General features: G+C 35.7%; 1 protein-coding gene across 2 annotated transcripts in view; it reads left to right on the forward strand.

Moving 5' to 3' along the window:
- The window catches only part of LOC126591834 (squamosa promoter-binding-like protein 9), a 47,317-nt gene extending 35,069 nt beyond the window's left edge, over positions 1 to 12,248 (forward strand). The window contains exons 1-3 of one of the 2 annotated variants that reach the window (XM_050257550.1): positions 9,302 to 10,002; positions 11,052 to 11,188; positions 11,327 to 12,248. In XM_050257550.1, coding sequence (XP_050113507.1) covers positions 9,626 to 10,002; positions 11,052 to 11,188; positions 11,327 to 11,958 — 1,146 coding nt within the window. In that variant the 5' untranslated portion in view covers positions 9,302 to 9,625 and the 3' untranslated portion in view covers positions 11,959 to 12,248. Of the gene's footprint in view, positions 1 to 9,301; positions 10,003 to 11,051; positions 11,189 to 11,326 lie in introns of those variants that run through there. The other variant, XM_050257551.1, reaches the window with a different exon arrangement.
- The last annotated feature ends 3,915 nt before the right edge of the window (positions 12,249 to 16,163 follow it).

The following is a 16,163-nucleotide window of genomic DNA, read 5'->3' on the forward strand; positions in this document are numbered from 1 at the left end:
GAACTTCGTAGTTTAGCACTGGGTCCCACTGGGCGTGCCAAAATGTTGACCCTAAAAACTACCAAACCTACGTGGCGCGCAGGCCGAGTAATCTATAAGTTAACTACGTCATTCGGTAAATGCGGGGTGTGCCAACTCGTCGATCAAGCTCGGCCGAGGAGTAAATTTGTTGATGTTGCGTTGGGCGTGCGACTGACTTCTGCGTCTTGCGATTGCGACCGAGGATGGAACACTTCTCGGCCTCTTGGGTTCTCGAACCTGAAGATAAGGCTACTATTCTTACGAAGTTCATGAATCGCCGTCGTCAGATTCTGTCACAGTGATGTTATTCGTCAGAGTAAACTCACGCCGAATCGACACCAAAGTGTAAGGGTACAAATACTCAAAGCGAATATAAGTCTTGATAGTAAACGTGGTTTGGCCGTCTGAATGCCGAACTCTAAATCCCACTTGAGAGTATCCAATCATAAAATCACTCGGCGTGCAATGCGCCGAGTTCAGTAAACTGTAACACCTCACTTCGCCGAGAAGGCTAATGAGATGACCTCAGTAAAAAAGGATTCGGAAATCCTTCTCGACCGAGACTTAGATAGGTAACCAATCGTCCTCGTCGTAGTGTTGTTGATGCCAACGGAATATGCTGCGAGACCGACTAATTCTACAGTGACAGAGCTATCTATGCCGACTTAAGATGTCACCGGTTGCTTTCACAGTGCTGTTGATGCCAACGGAAGATGTGTCAGCGAAAAGAGAAAATAAAAATCTCAAAGTTGTTGAGAGAGTTTGCGCAGGGTAGTTATGTGTTCAATTGGAGGGGGCTTTGAATGATGCACAGCCTCCTCTATTTATAGCATTGGATACCTTTAAAGCTGAGTTAAAACCCTACTCGGACTAGGTCTTCTTCTCCTGATCAAACACGAACTCGACCAGTCCTATTTTCACTATAATTGTGAACCTAGTCCTTTATTGAGCCGGATTCGTTTTCGAGTTATTAACCTGCCGAGACTCCTTATTGCACCAGAACTCGACTTGTCTTGCAGCATGACCTAACCGACCTAGGTTTGGAAGCCCACGCACTAAACGATCCATGGTACCCTTGTCATAAGACCTTCCGGGCCGATAATGATCCTATACTCGGCCCAAACTAATATTTTGGGCCCAAACAGATACTTGACAAGATATGTCACACTTAATGAGTACATGAGACGTCTCAATAGGATTCAAGCTCCAAAAGGCCATAACACACTCTGAAAATATTTGGTTGAGCATATATGCCATAAAGGGTTGGTTTGGTATTGCTGTACTTTGAAAAAAAAGCTGCTATGAGAATAAGTGGCTGTGCTGTGAGAATAAGCGGCTGTGAAATAAATCAGTAAAGTGTTTGGTAAACTTTTTTGTAAAAGTGCTTTTGGAAGAAAAAAAAAGCACTCTGATAATGGGTATTTTCATTAAAGGAGCACTGTAGCTCCATGTGTTTTGAAAAAAAACCAGTTTTCCAAAGCTGCAAATAGCAGCTTCAGCTTTTCCTTTGATTTCAGCTTATTCTCACAGCAGTTTTCAAAATAAGCCCTTTTTTTTTAGTTTACCAAACACCTAAAACCCTCACAGCTTTTTTTCATGGGTGCTATTTTTTAAGCACTTCACTCCCAAATCACCCCTAAGAAAGAGCAAGGGCATGATGGTCTTTCCTGCTAGCGTGTTGGTCTTTTCTTGTAATAAAATTAAGTGTGCTGGTGTGTTGTTCTTTCTTTTTAATAAAATTAGTAAATTTTCAATATTTATCAAAATTTAAAAAATTTTAAGTTAAAATGTTCATAAAATTAAATTATGATAGTGTACATAATTTTATTTTATAAAAAAGTTACTTTAAATAAATTAGTCTAAATTCATTCATTAATAATTTCAGACTACAGATTTAACCCAGAAGGGTTGGAGGTGAAAAATTGTTTTTGATTTAAAACTTAATTTTTTTGGGCTAAAATTTTTAGATTTTAATCCAAGAGTTGGAGATGGTCTAAGTGCAGAAAAAAAGTATGTAGTTATAATTCCCCAATAAGGGTTGGAGTTGGTCAAAATGCTATATGATTACTTGATAGTTCTATTTACAAGAAATGCTAAGGAGACTCTTTTAAATATAGAACTCTCTATGAATTCTTTGTCATGTCATGTTTTGATACAATGTAAATAGGGAACTTTAATGTAAAACTCCTGGTACTGTTTACTTTAACGAAAAACCACATTTATACAATAAAAAGTCAATCCTGGTACTATTCATTTTACCTTTTATTTTGTCTTTATCGTTAAAACTCAAAGTTTTCAAGCCATTTTCATTAGTTTTCCTTTTATAATATTGGCACATGAATTGACATTAAACTGTGAGGTGACAGAGAGTTCATAAGTAGTCCTACTTTGAGAAAGTATCTTTAGACCATTTCCAACTGAAGGGTCCAGAGAGTCAGAATGTCGAAAATTGCTCGAAAACCGTAGGCATGAAGAACGAGCCAAACAAATACAAGAAGAGATAGATGATAAGAATATGGAAATGAACACTTCGAATTACACTCCAAAAAGTAAGACCTATTTTGAGAAGAAAAAATAAATAAATTATGACTCGGCAGCAGTTGTTTACCTCTGACTATACTCCTACAATAGCGGATAATAAAGATGATGTTGATTATGGATATTAAATTTAAGTTGTTGTAGTTTTTAAATTTAAGTTAATATTGTTTCTAAATTTAATTTGTAGTTTTTAAATTTAATTTGTCATTTTTAAATTTAAGCTGTTGTTTTTAAATTTAAGTTGTTGTAATTTTTAAATTTAAATAATAAATTATGTTTGGCCCTATGACCTTTTGGCCCTGGGTTGGAGACGGTTTTTTGTGACAGAGTTAAAACAAGCCCTATGACCCTTTGACCTTCGGTTGGAGACAGTTTTTTGTGACAGGGCTAAAACGAGCCCTATGGCTCTTTGGCATTCGGTTGGAGATGGAGGCAAATATGGTCATGTACTGTTCATTAAAATATTAATTTATTAGAGGACCATAGAGCTAAAACGAGTCATCTGACCAGCTTTCGGTTAGAGATGACATTAACACTTCTTTCCTATTTACAAGCGGTCACAGTATCTTGCTTTGCTTTGTACTAATTAGTCCTTGAAAAGTGTGACCAATCTGCAAAGAAAATATTCCTACATAATCATATACCATATTCTTCCTTTAAGAGGAAAGAAAACCGGCTCAGTGTAGTTTTTTCTTTTGTCAATTACTGTATAGAGAGATGGTTTCTTATGGCAGTCAGCAAGATAAAAGCATTTTGTCCCTAAAAAAAACAACACTTTATACCAAACAAAGCAAGAGAAAAAAGAATCGTAATAAGAAACCAACCCACTTTAAGATTCCCCAATGAGGAAGCAATGCCTCTGGGATTAATGATAACCGACTGTTCAACTGCTGTTAACTTGTTAGGGTCCTCGGCCTCCAAAAGGACAGTCACCTGCCACACCGTCATGGATTACTCACCATTTTTTGGCATAAATAATCAAATTATTATTCTAGGGTTTTAGTGAATGTGGGAAGTGAAAAAAATTGAGGTTTTATCATAAATTTAATTAGTAATATAAAAAGTAATTTAATTATTTATAAGTACAGGTAAAACTCTTCTTCTTATTAATGTTGAATTTATTCTCAATACGCTTCCTCAAGTGTGGCTAACGTAACTCGGGTAACGTGAAATTGTTAGGCTTCACACGTTAGATAATCTGCTCTGACACCATGAAAAAAGTTGAGGTTTCATTATAAAACCAATTAATAATATGAAGGGTAGGGTAACCCAATTATTTACAAGCACATGCAAAATTTCTCTTCTTATTAATGTAGAATTCATTCTCAATTTACAGCCAGATAGATCTGTCCTAGAAATTTGAAGTTGGTCATTTGCTCATGATTGATTCTAATAGAGGTTTAGTTGGGTTTTATAAGTAGGTTGGCTTGTTCAAGTGTGTATCCAGTTAGATATTGATCCTTCAGAAAGGTCATCTTTTGGCAAGAGTGTATTTCTCAATTATGTTTGTATAAAAGATAGCGTAGGATTAACTTTTGTAGAGTATTGATAATAACTTAGTTGACAATAATAGGATGGAGGAAAAAACTTTAGTAGGGCAGTCTTCTGGCTTTACTCACTCACTCTCACAAACACACAAACTTTTTTTTGGAGGTGGATTGTCTACCCTTTCATTTCCATACTTTTCCTATTCCTTCCTACTTTATGTGATCACGATTAAGCCACGTCAACATTTTATATTCCTATTACTTTTTGTTTTATTATTTTTATAAAAAATTAATATAAAATGTTAACGTAATTTAACCGTGATTACATGAACAAGAGAGGATGAAAAGAGTATAGAAATGAGAGGGTAGACAATCCACCTCCCTTTTTTTTTTTTTTTTTCAGATGACGCGACAAGCTATCCCTACTAAAAGAGGGCAGCTTATATAGAAATAAGTTTACTATCACATGACATTTTTATCTAATAATACAATATCACGTGCTGAAAAACGTACGTATGTTATTATTTTATTAGAACATAACGCTACAATAATAATAAACTTATTTTATGTAATCTTTCTTCTACCAAGGTTCTTTCTCATTCAATAGGTAGCCTTCATGAAAGGAAAAAGAATAATTCATCGAAGCCCAACCAAATTGTAACCAAAACTAAACTAACAAACTGAAACCCTAGTTACCAACCTCGACTCCTATAGGCGATCAAGTATCCCATTTTCCAAACACAGCTCTGATTTCAAGTAGTTTCACTAGAAATGGATAAGAAAACTATTCCGACACCCCACACTCACAGGGTTCAGAATTCAGAGTGAGATTCTAGCCAAGATATCTGCAGAGCAGTCTAGGATATCAAAAAAAAGAATCAAAGTACAATCTCTCAGACTCTCGCATGCCAACATCCCCAGAAAATGTCACATCCTTAGTATTATTTTCCAACAAAAAAATTGTCGCTTTCTAGCTATTATTTATCAAAAAAAAAAACCTAACAGGATCCTTATCCCATCTGGCTTCTCAGCCCTTTTATTTCTCATACATTTTTATCTCTTTTTATTTATGCGATCACGGTTAAATCATGTTAATATTTTATATTATTATTATTTATTATTTTATTATCTTTATAAAAAATCAATATAAAATATTAACATGACTTAACTGTAATCGCATAAAATAGAAGAAAATGAAAATGTATGAAAAATGAAAGGGTAGAGAAGCCGGGCCATTAATATCAAGTTTGAAATGGAAATACTCAAGGCTGAGTAGATTGTGACCTGTAAAGGAGCACGAGACAAATCTTCACATCTTTTAACATTGGTTTTCTCGTTAGAACAATAAGATATATATGAGCCTTGGTAGCAGGAAACTAACGGGGCAGTCAAAGGCTAATTGCTGGATTTTGACTATTTGCTTAATACCAAGAGACAGTTTGTACCCTTCTTTAGTTCCATTGGTTTTCCCTTGGAATAGGAAGTAAGAAAATTCTACAATGTAATGGTTTTCAAGATATATACTGATGTATAGGACAATTGAATTTTAACTTATTCAATCTAACCATTCAACATCAATATAACTCATACACTAATGTACTGTAAAATAACAACTTATTTATATACGTGCGCTTTATAACATTAGCAAGTCATGCTTTCAACAAATTCTATCTAGTAGTGTAATTATGGTGAATTAATGGTGACAACGTAAGTTGCTTACTACACGAAGTAGCTGTAGACCCACCTGATTGAAAGAGAAACTTTCATAGTTGAGAACTTATATTGTATAGATTCATCATCACAATGATATTATCGTTCAATAATACAAATTTTATCCACATAATTTGCATTATTGAATTACACTACATAGCGATAAATCTGTTACATACAATTTATTATTTATTTGTTATGGGGCAAAAAAAAATAAAGTTGGTAAAAATGATAAGGGAGGATAGAAAGAGAATGAGGTATGAACCATTACAAGTAAATTATTGGCCTAGCAGACATGTCATGTTAACGTGACAAGTAGAGGCGTGGACGAGGGTTGTGCCATTTATAGGTGCAAAAACATAGGACCCCCAAATATTCAACCCTTCAAAATATTCATGCCACAAGTGATTACACAAAGATGTTTCGAAGTTTTTGTTGATATGGTTATCGAAGATTGAACTGGTTGTTGTTCAATGTTCTATAGTGGTTAGGAAAAACTGAAATGTCTTTGTGAGTCTTCTCAACTCCTGAAAAAGTCAATTATCGTGGCGAAGCCACCAACTTAACACATCCTGACCTGAGTCGATGCATGTTGGCCAACATCTGGAATGTAACGTAGCTAAAAGTGTCAATGACTTGTAAGAATATGAATAAATTATTGAGACCGGTCGGGATGTGTCACATCTAGTCCCTTTTTTAAAAAAAAAATTGAAAATGAATTGTAGTTTTAAAGTTTACTTTTGTTTTAGTTATAGGTTTCCTTTCTAATAATGTAATTTGAATGTAAATCATGTCCATAATTTAACCTTTTAAACAGGAAACAGTATGAAATCCATGTTGTGATCTTACAAAGTTGTGGATTATCTACATGACTGTCCCTCATGGACGAACTGAAACAGTGTGAAATATTCGCACATGTTATAGCTCATTGAAGAAGGAAGTAGAGACTTTTTTAGTATATTTCAATTTTCAAGGTATTTTATACTATGAAATTTTTTTAGTATATTTTAATTTTTCAAGGTATTTTTTATACCTAAAATCCAATGGTAAGGTTTAATGATTAAAATTTCAAAGTATAAATACTCCAAAACACTATAGAATTTTTTTGAAACAATGTTCATATTCAAACCAATAAAGTTGATAATTGAATAATAAGTTTTTTAGTGTGCTCGGAATACTAGTCAGATCATATGACATAATATAAATGAAATAACACTAAAAATATACTTTTTGCTACTTATATTATAACATATAATATACTGACTTGTGCTCTTAGTACATGAAAAATCTCTATATGTGAAAGGTGAAGACTATCATTCTCCCAAGTGCTCTTTATTTTAAATAATTAAACTAACTGCACTGGGTTACATGTTTAATTAACTTTATTTATTCTAATTAACTAAGCTAACTGCGTTACTGCAGTACAAGGTTGATCTGGGGAAGGTCCTACTGCATCTGCAAGTACACGTAAATTAATTTGTGACCCTTTTTAGAAACAGTTGGCCCCCGAAAAAACCTAGTAACAACAAACAACTAACCTGCCATTACTTATTAAAGTATGGACAATATGTTTTGTTTACTTTTATTAACCAACAAACTTGTCACAACCAACTGTTGTACTTGCACCTGAGACAAGAAAAAAAATAACAACTCTTTATTGCATGTGTCTGATTTAAATACATTTTCATGAGAATTGATATTAAAATATTTTTATTTATTATAATGTGATTATCGAAATTAGTTGATTTCTTGAATTTCTATGTGTTTAGTAGCACGTACATAGAAGTATAAGTTTCACACCAAAATTACTAATTTAATATCTTAAAAATTAATTTAAATCATATTATTGCTATCTCATTGTGATGTTTAGCCCACTCTCTCACATCATTAGAATAGATAAATATTGTTTGTTAAAAAAAATATTTGTAAAATCAAGAATAAGCTAAACTAGAGGGCTAATCAATTTTCCCTTTCTCGATTCATGACTTCCCATGTACAAAAGTATCTCATTAAGATCATAAAACACAAAGTCTTTGCATGTATGTTAAACTGTAATTTATCTGCAACGAAAAATAATTCCTTAGGCCTTCCACAATAAACGAAAATGACTTTCATTCCTATAAGTAAATATTCCTACACATAGCAGATGATGCTTTATTGCAATGGCAGAACACAATCATACTTATGCACTCCAGTGTGGATTTAATCCCCACCAACTTTCCTCTCCCTAACAACTAACTATTTAATCCACTAACGGTATCACTCTACTAAAAAAAGATAAAGAGTTTTCTGCACACATGTCAAATTGTAATTTGTAGTAATGAAAAATGACTCGTTAGGCCCTTCACACTAGACATGTTAATTGAGTTTGATTCTAATTTTATAGGAATCAAACTTCTACACTGGGTAGGAAATTTTGAGTTATATGAAAGTGATTCCAATTAGTGAGTTTAATATATTGAAAAAAAAAACACTTTCTCAATTTATATAATGACATATAAATACCACTTTGTATTCGAAGCACATTAAAAATTTCTCATAAATTAGGAAGTAGACGTGTTATTTCTATGAAACTCACACTACTATAATAATTGTTGTATGTTGTATAAAAATCAAAGTTAAAATTCAAATTCCTTATGTATAGAAATCATATTCAACTAGATTATTGTGAAAGACATGACATGACATGTACCTAGCCAAGAATCATGAAACACTATTCGATTGCTACAAATTCAGTCTTGTTTCTATTCAATTACAAATAAATACTTGTCCAAATAATTAAAACTATAAACATAAATTATACATGTGTTTATTTGTAATTGAATAAAAGTAGAAATTGCTGGTGAATTTGCAAAAATCATATTAATCAACTATATTATAACCATTTGTGTGTTCTTTTTTATCGACTTATTAAAGTTATGTTTAGGAGGGTGTAGAATTGACTTAATAAAATATAAAGGAAAAGTGAAAGCACGAGGGGATTTGATTAGGAATGTGCTATCCACATATCTTTTTTTACTTCTTACACACATCTTGCTAATCTATGTCTGTTGATCTTCTTCAATTCATCCGATCGGACGGCCGAAAACTAAAAAAATGTATGAGAAGTATAAAGGATGTGTGGATATCACATCCCATTTGATTATTGGAAAAAAAAAATCTACTCAAATCACTGTAAAAACACAATAATCAAGAGAACAGCGGCAAATTAGACCTTTGACAGCAACCTAATGCAAAAATGATGGGCCCCATGCATCATCACGCATATGGGCACCCATATCCCAGTAAAAAAGAAAGCAAAAGGCTTAAAAATCTTAGAGAGAGAGAGAGAGAGAGAGATTTGTAAGATTTGTAAAAACGACAGTTGTGAGTTTGTATAGTAGTAATTATCAAGCGCGCAAAAGGAGCTTCTCGTAAAGCTGATTGATGATTCGGTGCCTCTTCATCAGAGAGAGAGAGAGAGTGAAAGCTCCATAAAGTACATACTCTCTCTCTCCTCGCTTTCTCTCTCTCTTCTATTCTGCACTTTGCTGCTGCTGCATTATTTTGTACAATCACCGTGGACTCCCAGACAAAGTGTACCACTTCCCTCTCTCTCTCTCTCTCTCTCTCTCTCTCTCTTACCCACACAATTTGCACCAACAGACTCTCTCTCTCTCCGTCCCTCCCTCCCCCTACTTTCTTTGGCTCAGAGCTGGCATGGGTCACTGCCAGGTGTGTGCTTTTCACTACCCCTCCACATTCACCAACTTTATCACTCTCCCACTACCACTCCTTTAGAGAGAGAAACAAACCAAACTACCCTTTATCTCTCTATCAATTGATGACCCTCCCAAGGTAGTATTATGAAGGGGCTGTAGAGGACAATAATGGAAATGGGCTCGAGTTCTAAGACCGAGTCAGCGAGCTCTTCCTCCTCTTCGCCGCCCAACTCCTCCGCTGAGTCACTCAACGGCTTGAAATTCGGCCGGAAAATCTACTTTGAGGATGGGGGTTTTGGAGCTCTGCACAAATCATCATGCGGGTCTGCTGCTGGGTCTTCCTCCGCCGGGGCTACGCCGCCAAAGAAGCAAAGGGGCGGCGGAAATTTGGGTCAGCCGCCGCGGTGTCAGGTGGAGGGCTGCGAGGTAGATCTGAGTGGTGCCAAAGCTTACTATTCCAGGCACAAAGTCTGTGGCTTGCACTCTAAAACCCCCACTGTCATTGTTGCTGGTCTTGAACAGAGGTTTTGCCAACAGTGTAGCAGGTCAATCAAATTTTCAAATTTCATTGCTGGCTATTTTATTTACTTATTTGCAGGGGAACCCCAATTGCACATTACATTTTGCAGTTTCAAGTTTTTGAAGAATTACAATCCTTGGTGCTTGGTGGGGTTCTTTGTGTTTTAGCTGTGATTGTTTCCCATTTGACTTCTGTTTGTGAGTGAGTACGTTGTGTTATATATATGTGAGTGTGTGCGCGTGTGTATCTTGTTGTTTGGATAATGTTTTTCTGTGTGTTAGCTGCTTTGGACCTTGATGGGGGCCTTGCGTTTCATTGAGCTGTACCATTTAACATATTACTCATCCCAGATAAATTATGACTCATGAATGCTTGCAGCAATAGCGATTTGAATAACACCTTGGGTTGAAACAAATGATAAACTTCTTTTTCATTGTTGTGCCACTTCTTAGAGCTATAGAAGTCCTTGTGATTGATTTGATAACCACGGTAACCATGACATTCTTTACAAATCTGCTGTTCAAGTACAAGTTGAAATTTAGCATTTAATGTATTTACCTGTGGTAGTAGATGGTTTTCAGGATCATTTAGTCTCTATGATGGTTCTTTTATATTTTGGTCCCCTACAATCCTATAAGTGTGATATTTTTGGGGGGTTCACAATCTGTTACTGGATCTATGTGATGGTAGGCCTGCTGTTAACAAACAAAATATTACGTGCCTATTGAAGGAGAACACGAATATTCCCTTCACCTATGCTGTTATACTACTTGCTAGATATGTCATGTAATACTTTGCTTCAGGATGTACTGCTGTGGAGTGGCAGCAATCTTGTACACGGTATTGTCTCTTGTTTTTGTTTTTGTCGGTACTTCAGCTAGGATGTTCTTAAATGTATGTTTTCTAATGCCTTTTTTGCTGAGGGCAGTCCTTCTGATTAGATTTGTATTAGAACATTAACAAGAAATAACCCTAGTTAACGTCCACTTTTGCTTTTGTTAGTTTACAAATTTCAAGTCTTTAGTTCAGTCCCTACGTTAATGATAAACAATATTCTTACCTTGCATTTCTCAGGTTTCATTTACTTCCTGAATTTGATCAAGGAAAACGTAGTTGTCGTAGACGCTTGGCTGGGCATAATGAGCGTCGTAGAAAACCACCTCCAGGATCCATACTGTCTACGCGTGGCAGACTTTCTTCGTCTCTCTACGGTTGGACATCATCATATCATTTGTTGAACCCTTCTTTTTTATTGGTCGACTCATAATTTTCACTCTGTACCTGTCAAATGTGCGTTTCCTCTAACACTACTTGTAAACTGCTACAAAATCTTTTACTTGAAATTATAGAAAACAGCAGCAGAATTGGAAGCTTTCTGATGGACTTCACTGCATACCCAAGGTTTTCTGGGAGGGATACATGGACAACAACGACAACAAGAACCTCTGAGCGAGCACCTGTTAATCAAAATGCCAATGACGCAGGGAAGTTTCTACAACAGCCGTGGCAGAGCAACTCTGAGATTTCTACATCCGGCTTTTACCTACAAGGTTCAGCAGGCGGGACTAGTTATCCTGGTCCTGGAATTCCTCCAGGAGAATGTGTCACAGTAGTCACTGACTCAAGCTGTGCTCTCTCTCTTCTGTCAAATCAACCATGGGGTTCTCGAAACCGAGTATTGGGTGCTGGGATGAATTCCTTGATGAACACTCAAGGGGTACCTGTGGCTCAACCAGTCCCTCATTCTGCAACCTCCAATCACTTTCCGACCACTTCGTGGGGTTTCAAAGGAAATGAAAATGGTAGCAGCTCACACGGGATGCTTCCAGATCTGGGTCTCGGTCAAATCTCGCAGCCGCTTAGCAGTCAGTACTCTGGTGTGCTGGAGCTGTCTCAACAGGGTAGGAGGCAGCAACACATGGAACTCGGACACACCAGGGGCTATGACTCCACCAGTCAGCAGATGCACTGGTCACTTTAAAACCATGGAATCTGCTTTGCAGGTTTTATGCCTTTTATGGGAGAACCCTAAACTATGCTTATTTTGTTTAAAAGGTTAACTAAGAAGGTTTTATGCCTTTTATGGTTGAACCCTAAACTGACTATGCATAGTTCGCCTTCAAGGCTTGAACTTCCTACCTAGCAATAAACCTACTATTTGGATGTTGAATATGCATTAGTGGTTTGTGTTTTTATGTATATAGAGACGGGTTTGAAGTAGATTAACAAATTTTCAAAGGGAGAAGTGATTTTCACAATCCCGTTCTCTCATTATGCAGTTTTTGGTTCGTCGAATTCTTTGATTCACTTCTCAAAAGTCTACGTATCTCGATTTGATTAGTCAGTACCATGGTCTAAAATATCCATAATATCCCGATATTTCCATTAAAATTTCTGTGTTTTTAGACTACCGATCTTTTTTTGGATTACCGATATTTTCGATATCATTGATATTATAGATTTTGCTAAGTCACTCATGTATCTTACCATGCAATGTATAAAGTGTAAAATATTGTACTAATTCATTATATATAAATGATTATGGTGTGTTTAAAATTCTTTCATTAATTACTACATATTTTTAACTCACAATGTTTGCCAGCTCGCTATATAATCAACTTAAATCAGTTATATCTATTATGCAATGCATTTCCTACCAATTTTTTATGATAAACTAATAGATAATTGACTAAATAAATATTCTGCAAAGTTCAATCAAAATTTCCAAGTTTTTTCTTACAATTTCTGTGGTTTTTATTCAATTTTTATCAATATCGATAATATCCCGATTTCCATCGAAATTTTCGTATTTTTGGACTACCGATATTTTCGATATCATCGATATTTTATACCTTGGTCAGTACCACAATTTGCCATGGTCACCTGGTAGTATTGTACTAAAGGGAACAGAGAGCGTAGAATCACTTGCTTAAGATTGTGCTACAAAGATTCGTTGTTATCCCTAGGGCTTTGGGAAAAAGATGTACGGATGGATGAGGTGCTTGTCTTTTGATAGTAAGGCCATCTCAAACCGATGGTTGGTCAGCGGGCCCATTTAGCCCTCTGGCCTTCCAAGATCCTCCAAGATATTAATATTTTAATAAACAATATAGGGTCATTTGCTTCTGTCTCCAACTGAGGGCCAGATGACTCGTTTTAGCCCTGTCACAAAAAATTGTCTCCAACCGAGGGCCAAAGGGTTATAAGGCTCAACATAATTTATTATTTAAAATCTACAACTTAAATTCAAATCTAACGGCTAAGTGACGTCAGCTAGCCGTTGGATTTGAATTTTTTTTTTTTGCTATAAATAGGATGGATATTGGGATATAATTCACATAACTTTGAATTCAATCTATTTCAATTTAATCTCTTTCAATTCAAGTTTGCAATGAATTCCAACTTTGGATCCTCTTCAGATTCTAACTAGGGGTCCTCATCCAATTCCAAAAGAGAAGCAAAATGGGCGCAAATGAGACGAGAAGATGAGGAGTCTGATGAAGAAGTTCAAGTAAGGCGTAACAAACAAAATAGAGCAGCAGCCATAGCTGCGGTCATGGTGTGTAAGCCAACTGAGGAACAGCCTCAATGGGGTGGCTCTATTGCTGATCACTCTTACAAATCACGAAACAGAACGATGATGCATACCAATTTGATCAACAACTACTTCAACCCCAACTCGGTGTAAATAGAAGAGGATTTCAGACGTCGCTTCCGAATGAGGCGTCATGTCTTCAAACATTTACTTCGTGATGTCCAGCAGGTCAATCCGTACTTTGGACAGAAGTAGGACAGAGCAGGCTGCCCTGGTTTCTCACCTCATCAGAAGGTTACCGTTGCACTCTGAATGATGGCCTATGGCTCCCCAGCTGATTCGATGAATGAAACCCATGGTATGTCTGAGTCTACATGCCTTGATACTCTTAAACAATTTTGTGACACAATTGTTCAAGTTTACAAAGACGAGTACCTCCGCGAGCCAAATCAAGAAGATCTGAATTGACTCATTCGCAAAGCTAAAGATCGTGGGTTTCCGGGCATAATATGGTCATTAGATTGCATGCATTGGGATTGGAAGAACTGTCATACTGGATGGCAATGAGGCTTTAGCGGAAGGTCGAGAAAGTCAACTGTTGTGTTAAAGGCCGTTGCCTCATATGACACATGGATTTGACATACTTTCTTTGGAGTTCCTGGATCCCAAAATGACATTACAGTTCTTGGGCGTTCACCTCTCTTCAATAACTTGACGAAAGGTAAAACACATCAACTTGACTACTACATCAACAACCGTCAATACAATATGGGGTATTACTTGGCAGATGACATCTACCAAAAGTGGGCGACACTTGTCCAAGCTATTCCAAACCCTAGAAATGACGCATAAAAGTTGTTTACCTTACACCAAGAGGCATACCGGAAAGATGTTGAGAGAGCTTTCGGTATTCTACAAGCACGGTGGAAGATCATCAACGAACCGGCAATAGGGTGGAGTTAAGAAAATTTGGACTCCATCATGATGTCTTGCATCAAATTACACAATATGATAATGGAGGATGAGCTAGATGGGTATATTGATGGAGAGTCCGATGACGACCAAAAAGATCCAAATAGGTCAAGAAGGGCTCGTGCAAAAATATATGATGGGCCTAATTTGCCTTTCAATCCAAGTACTAGTAGTATCTCTATAAATGAGTACATGAGGCGCTATAGAATGATACATTCTAGTGCCACATATAAGTACCTACAACAGGATATTGTTGCACATCTTTGGGCCAAAAGAAGCATGGAGTAGGCGTTTAAATTTTATGTTGTTAAATGTTTTTAAAAATGTTGTTTAAGTTTCATGTTGTTAAATGTTTTTTTATGTTGTATAATTTGTATGTTGGTTAATGTTGATTAATGTTGTTTCATATTGTTTAATGTTGTTTCATATTGATTAATGTTGTTTCATGTTACTTAATTTAATTTAATGTTGTATAATGGCTTAGGAAGTTATAGGAAAAAAAATATAATTTAAAAAAAAATATGAAACAAATTTTGTGAAATAAAAGTTATAGGAAAAAAAAGAATTTAAAATAAAATGAAACAAATTTTGTGAAATAAAAGTTATAGGAAAAAATGGAATTTAAAAAAAAATAATAAACAAATTTTGTAAAATAAAAGTTATAGGAAAAAAATAGAAGTTATATGAAAAATTTTGTCAATAAAAAATAATAATAAAACTGTAAACAAAAAAAAAAAAAATTCAAATGCAACGAGTAGTCAGCTAGCTGTTGCATTTGAAATTTTTCTTAAGAATTAACCGACAGGAATACATTTATATTATATAGTATAAATTGGTTATAACCGACAGAAAATCCGACACATTTAAAAAAATTCTGGTCAACTCGGGGCTGGCTGGCTGGAAGTGGCCAGCCTTCTAGCCCTTTGGCCCATTCCAATTCCGTGGGGCCCTCTCAGATTCCACAGCCCTCTGGCTTAGCCCTCGGTTGGAGACGATTTTCAGGCTATTTTCGGTCATCTGGCCCTCTGGACCTTTCCGTTGGAGATGGCCTAAAGTGAAGGGAAATCCTCCGAGCCCGCATATAGACCAGTTTCTTCTAAATAAATTTTGAAGAAACTAGTAGAAGGATGAACATTTTAACAATTTTTTTCCCTTTTGTTTTCTTCATCAAACAACAAAACAAAACCTTATTAGATTTTAGATTTTATGATTGATTCTTATTAGATTTTTCTAGGGAACCAAACAGGGAATTAACCTCATGATTTTACTCTGAATACAAGATTAACATCTTGTCTTTTTTCGGTTAATACACACAATTTTGTTTACAAAATAAACATCAACCACCAACAAAACATCAAAAAAATATTTAGTAAAGGAGATCATCTGCATAACCACACACAATATAGAACTATCACCAGCTAGACTGGAACTAGGCTCTCCACATAATTTACTCCTATCCAAAACTTGTTCATTTCTCCATGACTGAGAATCTCTCTTTGTGTTACTTCTAGGGTCATACACAAACAAGTTTTCTGACAGCTGACTATCATTATATATCGATCCTTCCAAACACCTACAAACCGGGATCCTGAATATATTTTGGATCTGCTTCTAAACTGTTCAACCCAAGCTGGCTTAGCAGTACTAGTAGTACTACTACTAATCACCCAGAGGGCTTC

Source organism: Malus sylvestris, chromosome 12, assembly GCF_916048215.2.
Source record: "Malus sylvestris chromosome 12, drMalSylv7.2, whole genome shotgun sequence".
Taxonomy (NCBI): domain Eukaryota; kingdom Viridiplantae; phylum Streptophyta; class Magnoliopsida; order Rosales; family Rosaceae; genus Malus; species Malus sylvestris.